General features: G+C 36.9%; 1 protein-coding gene across 1 annotated transcript in view; it reads left to right on the plus strand.

Annotated features, from left to right (window-relative positions):
- LOC115518461 (spliceosome-associated protein CWC27 homolog) overlaps positions 1 to 25014 on the plus strand; it is a 195655-nt gene that overhangs the window by 28163 nt on the left and 142478 nt on the right. Inside the window, exons 8-10 of the mRNA XM_030321943.1 lie at positions 3568 to 3647; positions 4606 to 4639; positions 5887 to 6041. Of these exons, the coding sequence (XP_030177803.1) occupies positions 3568 to 3647; positions 4606 to 4639; positions 5887 to 6041 (269 nt within the window). The remainder of the gene's footprint in view (positions 1 to 3567; positions 3648 to 4605; positions 4640 to 5886; positions 6042 to 25014) is intronic.

Raw genomic sequence — 25014 nt, forward strand, 5'->3', positions numbered from 1 at the left:
GTCAAATGTCTTAAACAGTATACTCTATGTTGTAATCTGTATTATATTTTCAGAGAGCTAAAGAATTATCAAACAGTCTCTAATATGATTGTGAGTATTATTCAGACGCTGCTGCCCTCATGCTAAAGCAGTCTAGAGGGTTGGGTTGGCAAAAAACTTCACCAACAATTTGGGGTTGGAAGCCTTAACTCCACATAACTGCCCTAGTGCTCTTACTGAGCACTCCCTGGGGCTCCTGGATCGTAGCTTGAGCAGCCTTGAAGGGCATCCTGTACATCATGACCCACCAACAACCCATTCTCCACATGTGAATGGGTCTCGGCACACTGTGCAGAATATTTGGCTTACCGAATTTAGCTATTTGGTCTGTTTATATAATGGAGACATGAATAAGTTTAGTTTGAGAAAATACAACAACAATAAAAAATCATTGCAGGTTGTTGACTTAGAGGAAAGGAAATTCTCTAGAGGGCATGAGACAAACTCCAGAGCCAAAAAAAAAAAAAAAAAAAATGGAAGTAGATTTTATATATTTTCCTTTTGTACTGTTCTTCAGACTTTGAGAACTGTTCCAATACAGTTTACCTTTGGGGTTAAATGAGACCTTGCTAAGAAAAATGAATGCTAGCCTGAATATTGGAAAAGTATGACCAATAGATAAAAGTAAGACTTACTGTTTTTAAATGTAGGTAATAATTAGAACCAAAGTCAAATAAGTGTCTTTTACAATGACCAAGAACAATTTTCAGTTTCACTGGATGGATGAAATTAAATATTTCTAGAAGTCTTGAAAATAATTGTTTCATTATTCATTTGCTTATCAAGTTCATTGACACCACAGTGTGTTAAGCTTTATTCCAGAACCTGTCTAACATCACAAGTTAATAATGCTGAAGTCTGAACTGGGGCTTTGGGGTTTTACTTTATGTGAAAGTAGAAATAAGATAGAACCCCTCTGGTTTATGGATTATCAGTGTGGGATTACAGAGACAACTTCACCCCACTCATTTATTCCTGACAAAGTACCTCTCCCACATGGGTTAGCTTTCCTTCATTATTTATTTCAGTATCTTTCTACTACCTGATAAAATCTCTTTTAGAATAATAGAATTTTACAGCTCAAAGGGATCTAGTCCAACTTCCTTCCTTTATAGATGAGGAAACTGAGACTCTAGTTAAGTGACTTGCCAGACTGACTTCATTTCCTTTTTGATAGGATTGCATGATAGGAGGATGCCATAATAACATATCTTGAGTTCTGGAAAGCATACTGTCAGAGTCTTGTGGACAACACGAGGAAATGTGATCTGGGAGATATTATAGTCAGATGGGTTTATAGTTGATTGAATACTTCTGCCCAAAGAGTGCTTTGTTGTCAACCTGTGCATGATTATTTGAACTAGGAAGTTAAAGTGGAATAGGAGTACCTGTAAATTCTGTACTTGAACTTAATGCAATCAGCTGAATAGGTATAAGACTTTATAGGCCATGAGTCCTAGTTGAATTATGAAGAGTAAGGTCTCTGAATAAGGAATTTAACATTCTTTGCATTTGGGGGGATCACATTTGCAGCGTTTTGTTCAGTTCAGAACACATTTAAGAAGGATACTGACAAACCAGATGCATTCAGAGGAAGGGAGGATCTTACGAAGGATGGGGATGAAGCCAAAAACCATTGCACATGGAGAATGCTTGACAAGCTGGATATACTTTGAAGATGTAAAAACTAAGTGAAAATGTGGTCCTAGGCTTCAAACATTTGGGGAGTTTTTATCTGGAGGATCCCTGCCTTCGTTTTGCTTTCTTAAATAATAGTTTTATTCAACTGTCCATACTGGTTTAAAGTTTACTCCCAAATCTTTGTGTCTAATTTAAAAACAGATGTCAGAAAATATTTTTCATGTGAAAGTCTGCAATCAAACAAGCAGTTTTCAATGAGGCAAGTTAAGTGGTAGTTTCATTATAAAGGTATCTCAATAGCTAGATTTAAAAAATAGTGAGTAAACTGTGCCACATTCACAGTGATACACATAGCATTTCTCTCACTGCAAGATATGCTAACATTTTTACCTCAAATCCCAAGTTATAAAAAGACTCTTTTTCTCACCCCTAAAAAGTTATATGGATGGACAAATATACCACTTTTGAGAATAAAATAAGAATGCTTTGTCCTATTCTCATTTATTCCAAGAAATTAAAGTCTCCCAAAAACTTGGATCTGGGGGTGCACACAACATGAAGACTCCTGCCAGGCCTTTTGCACAGAAGTTGTCAGAAATGTTGAACAGTCTAATTTACAAACTGTTCTGGCCTGATTAAATTGTATTAAACTTTACTTATCGTCCTAGTTGTTTATACTTAACTAGTTTTAAAAAGATGTTAATATATTTGTATTCATCTCATATTTCTGCTGTAACTAATGACTGTCAATTTAGTGGTTTGAAGCAAAACAGATTTTATATGGTACATTTCTGGGGTCACAGGTCCAAAACAGGTTTCCCTGGGCTACATACTGGGGTATTGGCCGGGCTTCCTTCCTTCTGGAGGTTCTGGGAAGAATCTCTTCCCTTCACTTTTCCACCTTTAGAGCTCATTTGCATTCCTTGGCTTGTGGCCGCTTCCTCTAGCTTCAAAGCCAACAATAGCCCGTAGAGTCTTTCTCATGCTTTATCATTATGGGATAGACTCTCCTGCCTCCCTCTTTCACTCGTAAGGACTCTTGTGATTACATTGGATGTACCCTGATAGACCAGGATAATCTCCCCATCTCAGAATCCTTAATTTATCCACAAAGTCCCTTTTGCCATGTCAGGTAACATATTCACAGGCTTTGAGGACTAGGATGTGGACATCTGTAGGGGGTCATTATTATACCTACCAATCTCTTTGTATTTAAACTGTACTCTATTCACTATGCCTAATAGCAGACATTGCTTGTAGTTTGTTTTAGTTCTAGAAGGTAAAACTAGGACTGGTTGGATGGTTAGAAATTGCACGTGGATTTTTTACCCTCCAATTAGAAAGAGAACTGTCCAAGAAGAGAAGACTAGAAGAATTTTAAAAGGGTGGTGTGTGTGTGTGTGTGTGTGTGTGTGTGTGTGTGTGTGTGTGGTGTGGTTGTAAGCTCCTTTCAGGTGTTGAGATACTGGTTAACTAGTCAGCAGTGATGTCAAGGAGATTCCTGCTTTGGGTGAGAGACTAGATTAAGTGGCCTATGAGATCTTTATTTTTCAACTATTAACTCTGGTTCTGTGCTAAAGGTCAGAGAATGTGATCGGGTTCTTCAGAGAAACAATACATGTATATGTGCAGTTCTGTGGTAACTTATTTTGAAGGATGTATCATTTTTTGGAAGAAAAGGTGTTTTTAAAATAATATTTTCTATCAATGCAAGAGTTAGCTTCTTACTTATAAAGCTTTAATTTATGCTGAAAATTTCAGGAACATATATCTTTTGCTAGCCACATTACAGCAGTACTAGATTTTATGTAAATTTGTTAACTTGCCCTTTTGGAAGACTATTTTATTTCTTCCTCACTTATGATTATATCATGTATTTCTTCCTAGAGCATGAAGGGAAAAAGCAAAAGTAGTCATGACTTGCTTAAGGATGATCCCCATCTCAGTTCTGTGCCAGCTGTTGGAAGGTTAGTATGCTACCAATGTGATCCCAAATACTTATTTTCTGGCTCAGATATTTTCTCACTGCTTTTGTGACAAAATGGTCTGTTCTCTTAAATCCAGTTTTTTCAACTCAGACAAAAAAAAGCATTTTGGTGATGGAGATAGTAGAGGTTCTAGCATAATGGAGGGAAGCACACTGGCCTCTTACACTCATCTTACTATCTATCTCTGTTGAACTAATTAAATTTAAAATTAAGTGCTAAACTTTTAAATCTGGGGATAGTTTGAATAGGAAACTGTTTGCTTTTTTTTTTTTTAAGTTTAATGTTTAATTCAAAGTTGCTTTGAAGCATTTTGTACCAGTTGGTATGATGAGTAAACAAATCGGAGTTGAAAAATTTTGTGAAGTCACTGTATTTTAGACCAATTCATTGAGTATTTTTTTCTGACATATTTTAGGAGTTAACAGAAAACTCTCTCTATCTTTGTTGCTTCTCTCTGAGAAGGGAGGATGTATTACTGTTAAATACAACTGCACATGATATTGGGACAATGTCTCAAATGGGGATTAAAACACTATTGTACTGAATTTAGCTTGTGTTACAAAATTCTATTTCAAAAAAATCTTTTCTTAATATCCTGGTAGTTTAAGGATTTGGCCTTTTCAGCCAGAATATGTCAAGCCAATGGAAGAAATTGTTTTCTCAACTCCTCTGTTCATAAAAATATCACTATTGGTTGTTATTTGCTTTTTTCTGTTAATTCTAGTGAATTTGTATATGTGCTAATCGGGCATACTTATTATTCTATTTGTAAAAATGAATCTCTTTTAGAATGTTTCTGTTTGCTCTACAATGCCATTCTGAAATTCCTATGTTTTGAACTGTTAATCCCAGCAAAATATTCTAAATTTTGATTGGTGAATAATTTTATTAGTTTCATTTTGAAGGTAAACTTTACTTGCTTTCATTTTTTTTGTAGCGAAAAAGGTGATGCAGCAGGAGATTCAGCTAATGTGAGTAGTAATCTTACTATAAATATAGTTTGAACAATTAAAAAAATTTTAAAGATTGAAAACTAAATCATTTATTTTGATTGAAGTATTTCCTTCCAAGTGTGCATGTAGATGTGTATTTCCCTACAAACTGAAATCATACGTATATGAATTTCTAGCCCATTTTTCTCCCTCTCACTACTAGAATACTCAAAATTTAGATGTCATTGATTTTATTTCATTGTGTTAAAAGTTTAAATGTTGGGGTGCCTGGGTGGCTCAGTCGGTTAAGTGTCTGACTTCGCCTTAGGTCATGATCTCACGGTTCGTGAGTTTGAGCCCTGCATCGGGCTCTGTTCTGACAGCTCAGAACTTGGATCCTGCTTTAGATTCTGTGTCTCCCTCTCTGCTCCTCCTCTGCTCACAGTCTGTCTCTCACTCTCTCAAAAATATGTAAACATAAAAAAAAATTTTTTAAACAAAAGTTTAAATGTTGATGCGTGGGCATCCTACACAGCGTATAGGAAAATGCTTAGATTAGTCATTTATAGCAGTATTCCTTGATGTACACAATTCAGAAGATTCTCATTCAAGACTATAGCGATCTTTATTAATTGTATTGGCTATTAAAGCTGATTATAAAAAAGACCTAAAGGAGGTGTAAGAGCAAGCAGTGCAGGTGCATAGAATTTGGGTGTTTCTGAATGGAGAGAACGCCAGCGCTAAAGCTGACTGGTGTTGCCGGCCTGGAGTTGTAGGAGATTGTGTCAGGGAGTACAGACTGTACAGGGTCCTGAGTGAGTTGAGGGTCCCCTGGAGGATTCTGAGAAGGGGAGTAATTGCTGTGACTTCAATTATAGTAAGAAATCTAAGCTTCTCCACCTTCTCCTCATCTACTTGAATTAATCTCTGGTTGAGGTCAGTATGCTGGCCAACTGCCTGCAGAAGTTACATTTCCCCTGGGAAAGAACAGAAATGTGGACAACACAATATCCTGGGTGATACAGAGGGAGCACCGCCTGTGCTGCACAGAGGGGCTGTGTGTGAAGGGAGCAAACACTCCTTACTCAGGTATCCCATACTGATGTAGTTGGCCTACAGCAGACCATACGGGTATTCCCGCCTGTAGCAAATGCTTCAAGTCCTTACTAATTTAAAATAAAAAAACAAAACTGGCTTAGAATGCAATGTGGAGAGTTGGAGATGGATCTCTGGTGGTGTAAGGGGATGTGGGATGCCTAGCAAATACTGCATTTCAATTTCTACAGGATGGAGAATATGAAGGTGCAGAGCATGATGAATATATTGATGGTGATGGGAAGAACCTGATGAGAGAAAGGATTGCAAAAAAATTAAAAAAGGACACCGGTGCAAATGTGAAGTCCACTGGAGAGGGAGAAGTGAAGAAGTTGGTTACCCGCAGGTGAGTCAGTTATGGTGCTTCCTGGTGTCAGTTGTCTTTCTCTCCTTCACTCTAAATTAGTATTGAGTCCTCTCTTCCACTTCTTTTCCAGAACACTATTTTCATAATGTTTGGTAGATATGCCAGTTGTGTGTTAGCCTGTTTGGGGACCTAACATACAGTTTTAAAGTACTTACGACAATGGTCCCTCGAGTCAAATTCCTCTTCATTTTCTCTCTAATCTCTTCTTTAAAAGCCCCTACAAATTTCTATATGTGGGACAAGCAATATATTAGTTAGATGCGGAAGGCCGTGTTTGTCTAATACCAATGCAAGCAGTAGAGTAACTTATAGAATGAAAAGCCAAGTCCTTAGATTTAGGTGAGTAAAATATGTCACAACTGGTTATGAAAGTGTGCAGGCCTGAAAAAATTCTTAACTATCTTTTCAACTCTGATTTATACCATATACCCCTCCTAATCTCTGTCAGAAAAGAAATTTCAGCAAATGTCTGATAGTGAAGAGTTGTTAAAATTTGTGACTCAACACTATATTCTGAAATTCAACTTAACTGAAAAACTCTCCTTGTGATTTTATTATTCAACTTTATGTATACATTTTAAATAATACTGCCTTAAAAATGTTTTCTTTGGATCGCCTACATTTGGGGATAAGATGGTGTAACTACATATAAACAACATTCTTATTTTTTTTTTAAGTGTATTTATTTTGAGAGAGAGACAGAGAGAGTGAGCAGGGGAGGGGCAGAGAGAGAGAGAGAAAGAGAGAATCCCAAGCAGGCTCCACACTGTCAGCACAGAGCCCGACGTGGGGCTGGAACTCATAGCACTGTGAGATCATGACCTGAGCCAAAACCAAGAGTTGGATGCTTAGCTGACTGAGCCTCCCAGGAACCCCAGCAACATTCTTATTTTTCTGCTATGTTTCTCCACTTCATATAGAAAAACTTAAAAATAAAAGGCATTTCCCTATTGGCACTGCTTCGGTTCCTCAATTTTTTCATTCATGTAACCTGAAAAGTAATTGTCAGCAATCTCCACTGATGGTAATAAACCCTTATATTCAGAAATCGTACTTAAATATAGTAGATTAACATTGGGCAACTATTGACAATGTTTTAGTGATCATATATGAGCTGATATATCATATCAAGTCTGTAACCTTAAGTCAGATTATACATACAATCAAGGATGCTTTTTCTCTCTCATTTTCATTCAAAACATGCATTTTCTAATTTTTTTTTTTTTAATTTTTTTTTCAACGTTTATTTATTTTTGGGACAGAGAGAGACAGAGCATGAACGGGGGAGGGGCAGAGAGAGAGGGAGACACAGAATCGGAAACAGGCTCCAGGCTCTGAGCCATCAGCCCAGAGCCTGACGCGGGGCTCGAACTCCCGGACCGCAAGATCGTGACCTGGCTGAAGTCGGACGCCTAACCGACTGCGCCACCCAGGCGCCCCTGCATTTTCTAATTTTTAAGAACTATGAATATGGTACAGATTAGGCTTATAATGTGACAAAAAATGCATTTTGAATTTTTAACAGATGAAACAAATCGTTGTTATGCTTAAGTGCTTAAGTCCTCAATTCTCCTGTCTTACTGGCTTTAATACAAGTTGCAATATTTATACACCCTGTAATTAATATAACTTATAATTTAGCAGAGCTGACTTTTCTTTAAGTACTAAATAAAACTTATTTGGCAAAATTTGCGTTAATAAATAGTGAAAACACCAAAACATCTATTTTTAACTGTTCCCCTCTTCCCCCACATTTTCAATATTGACATCCTCCTCTCTCCCTCCTTCATCTTACCTCTCCTGCTCTCAAAGAGAAATAAAAGAAAAATAAGGAGGTCGGGATAGAGAAGACAGTACAGGATTTCAAAGGGAAAATACAGTTTTTCACTCTTACTTAGAAATTTCCACATTTGTTTCATGAACACTTATTTTGCGTACAAAAAAAGTCCAAAATTATTAGTTAGTTATAGCAGCTTCACTATAGTTTAACTCTCAAGTTAGTGTTATGTTAAAAAAATAAAATAAAAGGGTCAATATACTGGGACTGAAATATTTATAAGGAATAAAATATGATATTAAGTATTTCTGATGTTTTAAAAAGATATGTGCTGGTAAAGATTTAAATCAGTGTCTTTCACCTTTTCAGTACATTGAGGTCACCTAAGAATAGGCCCTACCCCTGACCTAAGTCTGTCCGAAATTTTGGTACGGCATCCTAAGGTTAAAAAAGCACTCTAGAAAAAAAATAAAAAATAAAATAAAATAAAATAAAATAAAATAAAATAAAATAAAATAATAAAATAAAATAAAATAAATAAAGCACTCCAGGTTATTCTACTAAGCACCTAAGGTTAATTTTAAGTTTGGGCTTAATTGGCGCTGGTCTTTTGGAACGTCCTATTGTAAAGTTGATTGTAAAGAATTATTTTTTTGCCTGTAGGTGGAGCTCAACTGCTGCAAGTTAATCCTATAAACCAAATTCAGCTGTCTGCCCTATTTTTTAGCATCCGTGTAGGGATTCATAATAAAAGACCAAAGGATAAAATCAGACGTAACAAGCAGACCAAATAGTTAGAAATCATTGGTTTGTTGTGATGATTATAATCATTATAGAAATTGTCTTTGTGTAATTTCTATCAAATGTAATTATATTGTGATTACTCTTCTAAATTATTTTCATTACATTGAAATATGAATCAAAAAAATACTGACACATACCTTCAAATTATAATCATTAAACATTTGATAGAAATATTTCAAGGTTAACCAGAGTGGTATTAGTTTTGATGTTTGAACAGGTTCTGGTTTGATCAGCTGTGTTCTGTTGACCCATGATATTTAGTTGACCTTTGTTTTAAAACAACTCTCTTATTGGTAAAGTTAAGTCGTATTTGTGTTTTAGTTATGACTTATGTTAGGTTGACTGAATATGAAATATCATTATTATGATAGTACCAGGAATTTAGATATGGATGTTGAAGTTGGGATGGAAGACCTAATGAGTTGGATTGAACTTTAAGTTACGAGGCAAGGGGTAATATAGTCGTAAATACCTCCTGAGTATACTCCCCGAGGCCTGGGTGAACACCCAAATTAGATGGTGCCAATTGTAGCCTCTCCAGTCTCTCTTTGTTGGGTTTGACATATGTTACTAGGATTTCTTAACTTCCCATTGTTTCTAGCTTCTCAAAAACATTTGTGAGCTTTCTCTCAGCCTTGGGGATCTGAGTCTCAATATGATCAGTCACAGGAAGTCCAGATTCAAAAAGATAATACCAAATTTAAATTTCAAACATTTAGAAGATAGTATGCATTTTTAAATTATAGTACAAATTTTAAAAGATAATACAATAACAGATTGAAATCCGCAGACCTTTTAACAACCCTTTTTTAACCATTAGAATCATCATCTCTGAGAAGTCCCCCTCTTCTGTTCAACAGAACATTTACAAGCAAGGACTGCATTAGCCATTTAGAGCATTTCTGCTTCTGTTTACCTTCGTTTGCTCTGAGATGTCTACTGAAGCAGACATTTAAAAAGAGGAAGAGAGGGGCGCCTGGGTGGCGCAGTAGGTTGAGCGTCCGACTTCAGCCAGGTCACGATCTCGCGGTCCGTGAGTTCGAGCCCCGCGTCAGGCTCTGGGCTGATGGCTCAGAGCCTGGAGCCTGTTTCCGATTCTGTGTCTCCCTCTCTCTCTGCCCCTCCCCCGTTCATGCTCTGTCTCGCTCTGTCCCAAAAATAAATAAACGTTGAAAAAAAAAAATTAAAAAAAAAAATAAATAAAAAGAGGAAGAGAAAGAAATGCGAGATATATACCGTGGGTAACTTGGTCTGTGAATAAAGAAAATTTGCAGGTATTATCTCTTTGGTATGGAATAGCAGATGACTAAGCTATGGAGCAGTCCCAATTTTAATGAAGTTTGCATGCTAACTTGTACTAGAACTTGCTTTTTATTTTGTATATGTTCTTTCCTAAGCAGTCATTCTACTCTCAAACATATGTTACTGTTGTAGCCAGATGCTGCAAGAACTGCTATGTGCCAGACAGTGCTAGACTCCAGGAACATGAAAATAAAGGCACATGTTCAAAATATAGTATATGAGTACAATTATAAACAATTAATTACAATTTAGTATGTCGAGTGCCCTAATAGACATGTCTACAAATTATTATGGATGTTAGGTAGGCAATATATATTTCTGGGAAAGTTCAAAATACCAGGTCAAAAAATAGTTGAATGTGGGACACTAGGGTGGCTCAGTCGGTTAAGCGTCCGACTTCTGCTCAGGTCATGATCTCATGGCTCGTGGGTTTGAGCCCTGCATCAGACTCTGGGGTGATGGGATTCTCTCTCTCTCTCACTCTCTCTCTCTCTCTCTCTCTCTCTGCCCCTCTCCCCACTCACACTCTGTCTCTCTCTCTCTCTCTCTCAAAAATAAATTAACATTGAAAAAAAGAGTTGAATGTCCAATTGCCATTTTTGTAGATCAAGAATGGACAAATATCATCAATTTCATAAATTATACCCTAATGCTAGAAAGATAAACCATTTTTTGGACTCACTATTGGAAAGAAATAACATTTTAGCATTAAGTCCAGTCCTTGAAATTAGTGTTGTATAATACCCCAATGTAGACTAGATGGTTTATTTTACTGCCTTTATCTGTTACATTTAAAATTTTGGAATAGTAAAAATTATAATGTAAACCATACCATCATTTGGCATTTCTGGCAAGCTTCTACTTTTCTTCTGTTTGGGTCTTTATAGCAAGGATTTTTGGATATTTTGAACAAAACTGTTTCTTGGGCTGTTTGAACTAAAAAAAACACTTTTAAAATGCCCAGTTAGTTCATTGAGAACCTTAATCCATATCCAAAGAATCACCTTCAAAATAAAACAAACAAACAAACAAAATCCTTGAACTTCAATTATATACTTCAGAAATTTGACAACCCTACTGTTTTTACAATTAGATTTCAAATGGAAGACAGGAAGCAGTGAAATGCCCACATGGGGGAGATTCTCCTGTCAAAATGGAGAAAAAGCATTTGCATCTCTTTAGAATGTATTGATTTGTATTATGCTTGAGAGTTACATTCTATTGATCTGGTAGTATCACTTGTTTTTGGAGAACGGAGTTGTACATTTGAAATGTAGCGTTGAGATTATGTGCAGAAAAACATTTCTTAAGTTATTCAAGCATTTGAGGAAGTATTCTCTACCCTGGAACAAATCTAGTCACATTGAAGAGTTGTGAAATTCATTGCTTTCCTACTTTCTTTGTCTATACATTGTGAATTCACCTATCAATTAAATTGGCAAAATACAGAAGAAAGAGGCCACTCAAGATGCAAAGATCTTTGTTTAGCACAAAGTTAAAAACACATGAAGTTGCACAAGGGCCTGAGGGAAACTTAGAGTTAGTGATTTTATTTTTTCCTCTCGTCTTTTTTTTCTCTAGTTTTACTCTTTGTATCCTTTCCCCCCAAAGTGTTCAGAGATTTTACCACCTTTCAGGTATGGCTTCACTTTTGCACATTATTTTGAGTTTCTCCTTTGTACCAAGCACTGTGCTAGGTCCCAGGATGCTCAGATTAGTAAGTCCAAGTTTCTTCACAAGTTGTTTAGTGTCTAGTAGAGACAGCTGTATGAACAGATAAGGGCTGTGAAGTGTTCATAGGTGCCGGAGCCAGAGAATCGTTCTGTTATTCCACAAATATTTCTTGTTCTACAGTGTGACCAGACCACTGATTTGCCAAATCAATTTATTTCTCGAATTTAACCTCTACAACAAAGCTGCAAGATATAGTCTGTATTATGATTCCCGTTTTACAAAAACAAACAAACAAACAAACAAAAACCACTGCACTTAAAGAGGTTAAGTGATTTGTGTGTAGAAAGTGGCAAAGCTGGTGCTTGAACCTGTTAATGGTCTGACAGCCCCTCCAGAGCCCAGAGAACAGTTGTGGCCGGGGCCAGCTTACTTGTGTCAAGCTGAAGTGAAACTCTCACATCGAATGTTTCTAGCAAAGGTATGACATCATGTTAGAAATATTATTCTACATAAGTGTAGGGGATGGGCTGGAAGAAGGAGATCAAAACAAAGACACGTTAGTAGATTATTAGTCCAAGGAAGAGGTAATAAGGGTTAATCCACTAAAGTAGTATCTATGGGGATGGATTTAGATGATAAGGAAGCAAAAGATTTGGATATAGGAGACCCAAAGGAGAAAGATATATTCCAGATGACTCCTAGGCTTGTGGCTTAGATAACTGGCTGAGTGGTGGTGATAGGTATTGAGACAGGAATCCTGGATGTCCCTAGTGGTCCCCTCAGACATTTCTGTCCTTTTGTCCTTTCTGATCTACCTCAGTGTCCTGCCCATAAACACACTGAATTGCTTCTTTTATTAGTCAGCTTAAGTTAGGTTATGCTATGATAACAAACAATCCCAGAATCTCAGTGGGTTAAAACTAATGTTTGTTCTTTTGTTCTGGCTACATCCTGGCATGATCTGTGGATCTGCTGCATATCACTTACATTGAAGGGTCCAGGATGAAGGAAAAGCCTCTGGCCGAGAGGCACGGCAGAGGAAAAAGAGGGACGATGGAATCATATGCTAACTCTTAAAGCTTCTACTTAGATGTGGCATCTATCACCTCACCATTTTGTTGGTGAGAACAAGTGATGTGGCCAAGCCTGGTGGCTCTGTGGTGAAATAGAAACGTTTTACAAGGTAGAGCAGTAAATGCTTAGAAACAATAATGAAATCTCTTCCAGGCTTTGTCCTCTAAACCAGGATTGCTATAAATACTTGTAATTGTGTAATAAATCTAGTCATTGTCTTCCTGGTAGGACAGAAAAAGACAAACATTACTTAAACTGCCATTATCTGAATTTAAAAAAGAAGGATATCAATTTCTAATTATTATATGCTTTTTAAAAAATACAAAATTCTAAAGGAAATTCTATCTTACCCATCTGTCCAAAAGGGGTGCAGAAGAACATGATGAGTATCTTCCACAAGTTTCACCAAAGATACAGAAATACTTCATGTGCACATAATATTAAATCATAATTTTTTTATTAGCTATCTTAAGGATCCTTTGGTTGTGGGGAATAGAAACCTACTCAAAAACTCATATTTTTCTATGAAGTGATTTTACATATAAATAAACTAAAGGGATTTCTGCATAAAAGAATAGAAGAGTTGCACAGAATCCAAATAAAAGAATTGCATACAGGCCTGACAGGAATGGCTGTTGTCACAAACTTATGTTTCTCTCCTTCTGCGTTCTCAACTCTCCTTTTGTCTGTTCATTTGTTTCTCTCTACAATCTTGTGTTTTCTCAGTAGGGCTCTTGCCTGTTGTCTCCTGCAGTTTCAGCCCTTCAGAAGTAATTGCTTAGATTTCTGTGTCCCAAAGCCTGACTTTCCAGAGAGAGAATCTTACTGCCTGGCTTGGGTTAGCCATCCATTGAGTTATGTCATGGTGGGACAGTGATGGTGGAGGGGCTCTTAGAAAGCCATGAGATATGCAGGGTGACAGAGATGCTATGTCCCTCCATCTTCCACTACCCTACTTATTTAGTAATGAGAACCCAAATATTTAGATGGACTCTTGACCGCCTCATCAGACGACATTCACCATACTTCTTTGTAGCCGGGCAAGGCCTTGTGACCGAATTCTTGCTGATGAATGAACAGAAGGTATCTGACTCTCACGCAGTCTTTTCTAAAGGAAAGAGGGAGGGGGCTAGCCTTAGCAAAACAGAGAGATTGAAAGAGCCTGGGGCCTTAAATCCTCATGGAACCACAATTCCAACTTGGATTGCCTATCTCGGGAGTTTTCTGTGTGGGATAAAAGAACCTTCAAGTTATCTAAGTCATGTTATTGGAGTTTCTATTAAGTGTAGCAGAACCTGAACCTAACTGATAGAATAAGGCTATTTCTTCCAGGGCTAGGAGTAGGGTAGATTCCCTAATATGGGGATGTAGGCAGAGAGGAAATGAATAGCTGCTTCATTGTTTTTAATAGGTTTCTTAGTTGGTTTTCTTGTTGTTCCTAGAGGAGAATCATATTAATTATTGACACCCAACAGCTTCACTACTCTTCTCACTTTTGGCTAATCACCTTGCTTCTTATTTCATTACGGAAACTGAACCAGTGAGAGAAAGTCCTCATTTGCCCGCCACCAATCTACCCATCTGCATCGGAATTTCTATGCTTGTTTCTGAAAAAGGCAACCCCTGTACTCTGTGCTCTGTCCTCACACCCTCGGCTTTCTTACACACTTTGGCCAAGCTATTTACCTTACTCTAGTGGCTCACTTCAAAGGCAGCATACTGTCCTTCTTGCTGTTTCACAGACATGCCAAGCTCATTCCTTTTTCAGGCCTGTGCACTCTGAGTTACCTCAGCTTGAAAGTTTCCTCTCTAAGATAGTCTTAGTAACCATTCCTTCTCTTCATGCAGTTCTTTGCTCAAACAAACATCTTTACAGACCACACTATTTAAAATAACTCCCTCCAGGGGTGCCTTGGTGGCACAGTAGGTCGAGCCTTTGACTTTTGGTTTTGGCTTAGGTCATGATACCATGGTTCATGAGGTCGAACCCCACATTGGGCTCTGCGCTGCCAGTGCAAACCTGCTTGGGATTCTTACTCTCTCTCTCTCTCTCTCTCCTCCCCAACTGATGCTCTCTCTCTCTTTCTCTAAGTAAATAAACTTAAATTAATTAATAATTAATTAAATTAAATAACTCCCTCCATGCCTACCAAGAGTGCGTATTCGAATAACCTAAAGACAAATTTTTAAACTTTGTTTGGCTTTTACAAAATGCATGTGGTAGGACCCACCCCCCTCAAAAAACAAAAACACAAAACAAAGAAAAAATCATTCAGCAAGTCTAGCATGTGATTTTCTCATAGTTTTTGTAGCCAAATAATTAGTGATGAAAATATACATGTTACTTAACCTTTTCCTAAATGTTGGGAGCATAGGTGAATAAAGGTAAATAAGGTTAAAAAATAAGTTTGGATCCAGATTATTTGTCTTTTTTCAGTGCTAGGCTCAGATGTTTGTATAAGACAAGGTCACTCTGTTCTAGGAAGATAAAGTAAGAGTGTCCGTTCTGCCAGCCACAATCAGTTTTCTACAAGTTCTATAACTTTTTTTAAGAACCATTGCCTTAGTGTTTCATCAACATTAATCCAAATGAGTAGATTTTGTTCTCTTTTGTTCACCTTATTGAATCTTTGCCTTTATTTAAGCTTGTCTTTTTAAAAGTAGACACAATATAAATTATTTGGTAATGACCTACTTTGGAGAGGAATCTCACAGAATTCATTACAGTTCTTTCCTACCTTTTTGCCAACTTTGATATGTTAGTAATATTTGATCCCTCTTCTCTCCTTAGTCTTATTGTTTAGATATTGCTACACTCTGTGTATTATTAGTTCATTCAATATATATGTGTATTCATGTTGATTTCAATGTGTTTACTATTTAAGTGCACCTACATGGGGGCACCAGGATGGCTCAGTTAGTTGAGCATCTGACTTCGGCTCAGGTCATATTCTTGTGGTTTGTGAGTTCGAGCCCCGCATCGGGCTTGCTGCTGTCAGTGCAGAGCCCACTTTATATCCTTTCTCCCTCTCTCTCTGCCCCTTCCCATGCTTGCGTTCTCTATCAAATAAAAAAATAAATAAATAAACATTAAAAAAATAAGTAAAAACTAAATGCACCTATGTGAATGTTATAAATAGGATTTCCATTATTATTTTGAAGTATACAAGTAGCTTACTAGATTTTTAATATTATTTTATATTTGATTTGTTACTTTCACTCACTTAAATTTTTCCTTTATTTTAAATATCCTTAATGTATTTTCCTGCTATTGCTAACTGCTAATTTTGTCATGTCAACTAGTCTGCTTTCTGTTTTCAAATTTATGGTATTGAGTTAGCTGCTTCTTTAAAGAATTATCTTATTTAAACAGTCTCAAATTTATTACATGATCATGGGTAGGTCTCTCTTCCTACTGAAAAGCACTTTTCTTGTGGCTAAAGGTAGATTAATTGGCATATGAGCTTAATTACCAAATCCTTTCTCTTTAATTTATATTTTCACTTACACACACACACACACACACACACACACACACATACACTGTCTCTTAACAGATAGGAAATTAGACTTGTTCTTTGCTGCATATTTGATTTTCTTGGTTCTGTGAAAAAGGATGTTTTCTTTACTTCAAAAATTATATAATGACTTCCTGTTAATTTTTCTTCCTTTTAGATAAGCACTTACTTTTTTAGTCTTATTAATCATTACAAACTAATAGAAAATTTCCAGATATGCTTATTTGTTCACAAGACTGGCAGTAACGTGAAATATCTTAAAGACAGTCTTTGTTAAAGGGAGTTAAAAAGAAAAACCCTTGGCTTGGCTTCCAAGAGTTTAGAAAGATATCATGTAGGCCTCATACAAAGGCTAGAGTGTTGTAGTCCTTTTATTTTATATCCTGCTGCTGTGTGGTAAGACTTGGTTTTAGATGTACTAGGTATGTACTTGCCCAGTCACCTAGAAAAAAGGATATGTAGCTGACCTGTGAAAGTACATTTAGTGTGATAGAAGGTAAGAATGTCTGATCCTGATGCTTCTGGAGAGTGGCCCAGAAATTGAAGACCAGGATAACATTGCAAAGTTATTAGCCAGCCTTAATTGTTTGGCGTTATGTTCATTATTATATTCTCAGGTAGGATTTACCAGTATTCCAGTGGAGTTTTAAAAATTATGCTTTCCAGGGGCGCCTGGGTGGCGCAGTCGGTTAAGCGTCCGACTTCAGCCAGGTCACGATCTCGCGGTCCGTGAGTTCGAGCCCCGCGTCAGGCTCCGGGCTGATGGCTCGGAGCCTGGAGCCTGTTTCCGATTCTGTGTCTCCCTCTCTCTCTGTCCCTCCCCCGTTCATGCTCTGTCTCTCTCTGTCCCAAAAATAAATAAACATTGAAAAAAAAAAATTAAAAAAAAAAAAAATTATGCTTTCTGCATTTTATTGTTTTAACCTCTGCTGGGTAGTATGGAAAGAATTTTGGAACAAAATGTGTTTACATTTTAGCCAATATTTAAAGGTTTTGCTCGTAGTTTTTGTAGCAAATGAATCAGTGATGAAAATACACATATCACTTAACCTTTTCCTGTATGTTGGGAGCATAGGTGAATACAAGTAAATAAGGTTAAAAAGCAAGTCTGGATCTAGATTATCTGTCTCTTACAATGTTAGGCTCGGATGTCTGCAGAAGACAAGGTTATGCTCTTCTAGAGAGACAAAATGAGAGTCCTTTCTTCTAACCTAGCTAGCTTTGCTTCTAAGCTGTGCCAGTGAATAGCAACAATTTTAAGTAGGAATAAGGGGACATAACACCTGTTACAGTACGTAAGCCCAGCCTGCAACAAAAATGAAGTGCCTAACAGCCTGGCCTCCAGAGGGGGTTGCAACCTAAGGATGGTAGGATTGCAGCACCACTGCTTTGGGTCTTTTGTGCTGTGGCTCTAGGATGGAAGGATGTCTGCATCACTTTGATTCATGGAGTCTTAAAGTCTTAAGATAATAGAGAGCCTTTTATAATGTGGAAAGGCTCCTATTAACATAATTTTCACAAAATACTGATAAAATACTCTTTATTCCAACAAAAAAGCATAAAAGGAATGTTTCTGTATGAGAAAATTAATTTTGCTTTGTTTTGGCTAAAAGTTTCTAGAGTAACATTTGAAGAATGTCTGTAAGTTCATACTGTATGTACCTGTGAATGGTTCTTTTTTAGAACACTGTGGCTGCTGAATTTTTGATTAATATCTGGCACCTAAGCCAGGTTAAAACAAAATACAAACAATTGAACCCCTTACAAAGCTATGAATCTGACACGGAAATAGGTTATGCCAAAGGATTCACCTCATCTGGGTTGTTTAAGGTTGAAAACTCTGTTTCCAGGCAGAGCAGTTGCCTAGCCTTAGGGTATTATTGACTGTTACAACATTCTTGTTCCGCTTCACATCAGCCAGGTTCTGTTCAGTTCGCTTTTTGATGTTGCTGTTACCTTTCTGTTTCAGATACTTAGAACAGAAAGCAATTCTTATTTGGAGCTATGATACCTTGAACTAGGGATACTTAAATATATGCTGGTTATAACCCTGTAGAACATTACATACCTATTAAATCTTACAGAGGAAAAAAATAGATGGCTAATGGATACAGAGAGGTGTCAATGGAATGGAATACAGAGCCCAGAAAGAGACTCACATATATAGTCAACTGATAACTTGACAAAAGTACAAAGACAGTTTGATTAAGAAATGATAATCTTTTTAACAAATGGTGTTAGAGCAACTGAAAGTCTATGTGCAAAAAAATGAACATTGATACCTACCTCACACTGTATACAAAAATTAACTCAAAATGGATCATTGACACTGGGGCTCCTGGGTGGCTCAGTTAAGCATCTAACTCTTGATCTTAGGGTCATGAGTTCAAACCCCACGTTGAGCTCCACAATGGGTGTGAAGCTTACTTTAAAAAGAAAAAAAAAAGGATCATGGGCTTAAAAGTAAAACTATTAAGCTTCTAAAAGAAAACATAGGAGAATATCTTTATGGACTTGGTTATGTTAATGAGTTTTAGATACAAAAAGACATGAAGTGCACTAATAAATTGGACTATATCAAAATTAAAAATTTTGGCTTTGAAAAAGATGCTTTTAAGGGATGAAAAGACAAGCCACAGACTGGGAAGCAATAGTTGCAAATTATATATCTAATAAAAGACTTATATCCAAAATATATAAAGAATTCTGAAAACTCAACAATAAGAAAACAAACCAATTTAAGAATTGGACAAAAGATCTGAGCAGATATTTCACCGAAGATATATGAGGCAAGCAATATATGAAAATATGTTAAATGTGCATCCTTGCTGACATGGACCACCATTGCAGACAAGGATTTAAAATTTCTGTGTATTATTACATCACATTTTTTTTTAATTTTTTTTTCAACGTTTATTTATTTTTGGGACAGAGAGAGACAGAGCATGAAGGGGAGGGGCAGAGAGAGAGGAGACACAGAATCGGAAACAGGCTCCAGGCTCTGAGCCATCAGCCCAGAGCCTGACGCGGGGCTTGAACTCACAGACCGCGAGATCGTGACCTGGCTGAAGTCGGATGCTTAACCGACTGCACCACCCAGGTGCCCCATATTACATCACATTTTAATATATAGTGAATAAGGAGCTAGGAAAACAAGGTTAAAGCTTATCTGTTTTTCAGTCTGGAACTTGACTAATTACATCTACCTACAAGGAACCCTAGGGCTTAGAGTCTAATACTGGCTCTTAGTTTTGTATTTTACACAAAATGCCAGAGTTGCCCACCAAAGCATATGAATAGAGTGGTTTTGCAAAGAGACTAAGGGGAGAATGGTGAGGCCAGACACCTTTCTAATCTTCCTTCAGCTGTATTTGCAAAGTTTAACTCATCCAAGATTACTCTCCAAGCAATGGACAATCCAGGATTTAAACACAGATATAGTTCACTTAACTGCCATTTTATACTTCCCCTGAGATGAGGCATAAAGAATGGTGGGCCAGGATACAGACAGTACATGCAAAGGGATTGGTGAGAGTTTGATATCCTGATAGTTGTGGGAAGTTAGGTATACAGGGACAGACATCTGCAGGAATTATGGTAGAAAGTTTTAGAGGAGTAAACTGGGGCCAGATCAAGATGGGCCTTGTATAGCATATTTAGAAACTGGACTTTGTCCTTTAGATGGTGGGAAACAATATAAAAGTTTTAAAATTGTAAAGTGACATGATTAGCTTTTTGTCTTAGAGAGATCATTGTGGTAGTAGCGTGGAAAATAAACTGGAAGGAGATAAGACTACAGGTTGAGGACATCAACCAAAGGCTGCCTTAATAGTCCAAGTGCAGATAAGTTACAGTGAAAACCCAGACCAAGACAGTCGTTCTGTGTGCAAGGTAATTTGCATTCAGCAAACATTCTTCCAAACATCTACAATATGCACGTGGTGGATAGAAAGATAAAGAAACATACTCCCCCTGCCTACAAAAAAAGCTCTCAGCTGAGCCAAAGAGATAGTCATCTGTACACAATGAACTCTATATAAAGCAGAAGTTCAGAGAAAGTACAGTAGCTTCATGGAGAAGGGAGAGATTAATTTTGATATTACGGATCAGGAAGTCTGCATGTATGCAAAGTAGATAGCATTAATACTAGGCCTTGAAGAAGGGGTAAAGTTTGAATAAGAGGAAATGGGTGGGGAAGGGAATTTCCAGTAGAGGAAACTGAGAAAAGTGAGGAACAATTTATGTGAATAGAGGAGAGGATATCGTTGGAAATAAAGCTGGAAAGATAGGTTGGGACCAGATCATAAGATACCTTCCAGGATAGTAAAGTGCAAATATAACTCATTTTGCTTGATTTCTGTGTTTATTCAAGTGTACAGAAACACATAGATCATCTTTTTTCACCTAGAGTAAACCAATTTGAAAGATTCAAGGTTGGGTGAATAATGGATTTCTACATTTTTGGACAGGAGATATATGAGTAGGAGGGTTTGGTGGGGTTACTGTATTAGACAATTATGTTTTACTTTCTATGATTTGCAAGTGAACACTAAATCCCTATAGTAAATGAGGTGGTAGTTTAGGGAGAGGAATGAATCTACCTAGTGACAAAATGAGAAATTTTAGGGGTGCATGGGTGGCTCAGTCGGTTAAGCCTTCAACTTCAGCTCTGGTCATATCTCTAGGTTCGTGAGTTCAGTCCCTACATCGGGCTCTCTGCTGTCAGGGTAGAGCCGACTCAGGATCCTCTGTCTCCTTTTCTCTGCCCCTTCTCACCCACCGCCCTTAAAAATAGAGAAACATTGGGGCGCCTGGGTGGCGCAGTCGGTTAAGCGTCCGACTTCAGCCAGGTCACGATCTCACGGTCCGTGAGTTCGAGCCCCGCGTCGGGCTCTGGGCTGATGACTCAGAGCCTGGAGCCTGTTTCCGATTCTGTGTCTCCTTCTCTCTCTGCCCCTCCCCCGTTCATGCTCTGTCTCTCTCTGTCCCAAAAATAAATAAACGTTGAAAAAAAAAATTTTTTTTTAAAAATAGAGAAACATTAAAAAAATTTTTTTAAGAAAAATTTTTATTTCTAGCACTATAATAAAATTTTTATATAATTAACATTATTTAAATTTAATAACAGTTGCGGATTACACAATCATTTATTCTAAATGAGATATGAACAAGTCAGCATTTCTAAATGTTTCCTCACCTATAAAATGTGATTAATACCTGCCCTTCCTGTCTTAATAGGGTTGTGGTCAGTCATGTCAGATGAAATAATGCATACGAGACTGCTTCTAAAACATGATGCCATTGATGGCCTATGATTATAGAGTTTAAAGTGCCTTTGAGGGGCCCTTGGGTGGCTCAGTCGGTTAAGCGTCTGACTTCGGTTCAGGTTATGATCTCGCGGTTTGTGGGTTCAAGCCCTGCGATGGGCTCTGTGCTAACAGCTCAGAGCCTGGAGCCTGCTTTGGATTCTGTGTGTCTCTCTCTCTGCCCCTCCCCTGTTCACTCTCTCTCTCTCCTCTCTCTCTCTCTCTCAAAATGAATAAACATTAAAAAAAAATTTAAGTGCCTTTGTGCCACACAATCCAGCCTTCTGATTTAATAGCCTTAGAACAGCTCACTTTCTGGTAGCTCCTTCCAATCAGGCCATATTCCAAAATAAATGAAAAATTAATGCCAGGTAATTGACAGTGGTTATTGAGCAAATATAACACCACCGTATCTAAGGGGATGTATGTTTTTAAGAGGTATGACACCACTGAAATAGAAGAGATGAACCCAGTCCATGGTGACAGTTTGGGGACACAAGCCAAGTATACCTAGAAAGAAAATTAGACACTACTGCCCTTCATAAATATGCTGGCTCTCCCACCTCCCACATCCTCTCTCTTGACTTCAGAGAATGTACTTTACATCAGATGTGATTATTGCCTAAATCATGCTGTGTAAAACATTGGACACATAAAATTACTTAAGAAAATATACATTAAAAAGTACAAAATGGTGCAGACAGACTAGGTGCTCTAAATGCATAGGAAATCCAAGTAAAATGGTGTTGAGTCAGATGAGGTTAATTAGTTTTCCTGAAGGTTTGTTTCAGGCACGTTTATACTGCCAACCGCAAGACCGTAAATAGAGGTAAGTAGATTATGGGAGTAATTTTGTAAGTAAAGAAACAGTCTCTTCTAAGATAATGGAGTTTGCTAAATTTATTACATTTACTTAAATTGTTAATTACTATCTTATTTCATTTGTTTCACTTTGAATGTTCATTAAAAAATGAAGTATTATTTTTGAGAACATCCTGTTTATACTAAAAACTATAATGACAAACTGCATAAAACAAAAAATAGCATGTGTCTACAAATGTGATTACGGACATGTTCACTTAAGAAAACAAATTTAAAAGATAAATTCTAACTTTAGTTAGTGTATCCAACAGTTTTATTTTAGAAAGATAAATGTCCTTGCTGAAAATTCAGTGATGACATTTATTGCTTAGGAAAACATGTTGCTATAATTTTCCTTCTATGTGATTTTAATATAGCACTTAGAGAAACACTTCAAATCTTACTAAACAAAACAAACATAAAATATCACTTTTTAATATGAAGTACTGGCAAAAAATAAAATAAAATAAAATAAAATAAAATAAAATAAAATAAAATAAAATAAAATAAATAAAATAAAATAGTACTGGCAATAAAGTTTTCCTGTCTACTTTTAACACTATAGTTCTGCTTGAATTATTTCCAATACTAGAACCTTGGTATGCCAAGAGTTAAGATATAGCTTAAGAGTTTTAAGATATGATTCTTTTTAAGTTTTTAATAGTTTGACCTCGATGAATGGAGTATTTTTATGGAATGACATTACTTGATTTCTGCATTTGCTAAGTTGGTGAGTGATAAATAAGCTAGGCTACTGCAGATAGTTGTGCAGAGGACTTTACCATGGAATGTGAACTTGGTTTGGAATCTAGGTGGAGTGCCACTTCCAGGCCATCTGCACTGGAGAGGGCCACATCAGCCTCAGGGAATGGGTGCCCTTTTCTAATCTTCAGCCTAGAAAAGATGTTTATTTCCTAGGAGGTTCCCCAAGAGGGTGTGCCCTTTTCTAATTAACATAAAATTGCTTCTGTGCAAGCCTGTGGATAAACTTAAGAAGTAAAAGAAAATGAGCAGACAGGTAGGTGGTAGCTTTCCCAATGGTTACTACAACCACAGTGGCCTAGGTGTGGCAGAGTTTTAGTGACCTGTAAGACAACTTGGAGACCATATATTGTAATGGGAAGAGCTCTGGGAAGGGGTTTTGGACACCAGGGTTCTAGTCCTTGAGCACAAGTATTTGGCCTTGGGTTGTTCTTTCTGGAAAATGAAAGGATGGAACTACCTTCTACCTTCAAGGGGGCATCCAGTTCTTGACTTCCAGAAAGTTATATCTAGAGCATGACAAGCAGGGAGAAGTTGGAGCTGGGGATTTTCTAAATTGGCACATGAAATGTCATTAAAAGTCTTGGAGATATGTATTTACCAGTTCTATAATAGTAAGTCTTAAAATCAAGTAGTCCTCCAACTTCCTTCTTTCTAGTTATTTTGTTTAAATTTGCTTCTTCTCTTGTCCTTTTTCTTTCTTTTTATCTGTTTTTTGTTGTGGTGGTAGTGGAGGCTGTCATTGTTTTGGTTTTTTTTAGCTTCTTATCTGGAAGTTTCATAGTTAATTTGGACTTTCTTCTTCTCTAATGGAAGCAATTTAAAGCTCTAAGCATGACTCTCTCTGCATCTCACCAATTTGTTTGTTGTTATGATAGTCAATTTTATGCATCAACTTGGCTAAGCTGTAGACCCTAGTGTTTAATCAAACCTAAATATAGGTGTTGCTGTGAAGGTTGTCTATAGATGTGATTCAAGTCCATAATTAGTGGCTTTTAAGTAAACAGATTATCCAACTTAATCTGGGGGCCTGATTGAATCAGTTGAAAGACCAAAGAACAGAGCTGAGAATTCTCTGAAGAAGAAATTCCATCTGTGGATAGCAGTTTTAGCTTGTGCTGTGTAGAGTTCCAGCTTGTCCTTATTAATGGCCTGTTTGCTCAGATGTTTGATCCACATTTTTGGATTTTAGACCAACTAGCCCCTACAACTGCACAAGCCAACTCTTTACTGGATATATATACACAGTATATTCTACTGCTTCTGTTTCTCTGGTTAAACCTATACCGATAGGCTTTTGCTTTGAATTTCAATCAGTTCAACATTTTTCCTGTTTTCCTTGTGGGTTCTTTGACCTATAGGTCATTTAGAAGTGTGCTGTTTATTTTCCAAATATTCAGGAATTTTCCAGATATTTTTCTGTTACTGATGTCCTAATTAATTTTATTGTGGTCAGAGGACATATTCTGTACAATTTCAGTTATTTTACATTTATTGAGACTTGTTTTTTGGACCATAATATGGTGTATCTTGGTGCATGTTACATGTGCACTTGAAAAGAATGTGTATTCTACTAGGGTTGTTTGGAATGTTCTGTGATTGACCCCAATATTTTTTATGGCACTTTAGTCTTGCATTTTAATGTTTAAATTATACCTGGTAACTTACAAATTTCCTTAATTGATGAGATTTTTTTAAATTATCCCATTTTTGAAAACCTAAAAGACCAGTACTAAGTTCTGACTTTATACTTCATGAATTATTTTAATTAATAAGTTAATAGTTATTTCTAATGTTGTTTCTTGCTACTTATTTGCAATAGGCTATAATATAACTGTTTCATGTCTTTTACTTTGAGTTTTATCTTGTATAAT

This window comes from Lynx canadensis, chromosome A1, assembly GCF_007474595.2.
Source record: "Lynx canadensis isolate LIC74 chromosome A1, mLynCan4.pri.v2, whole genome shotgun sequence".
NCBI classification, from domain to species: Eukaryota; Metazoa; Chordata; class Mammalia; order Carnivora; family Felidae; genus Lynx; species Lynx canadensis.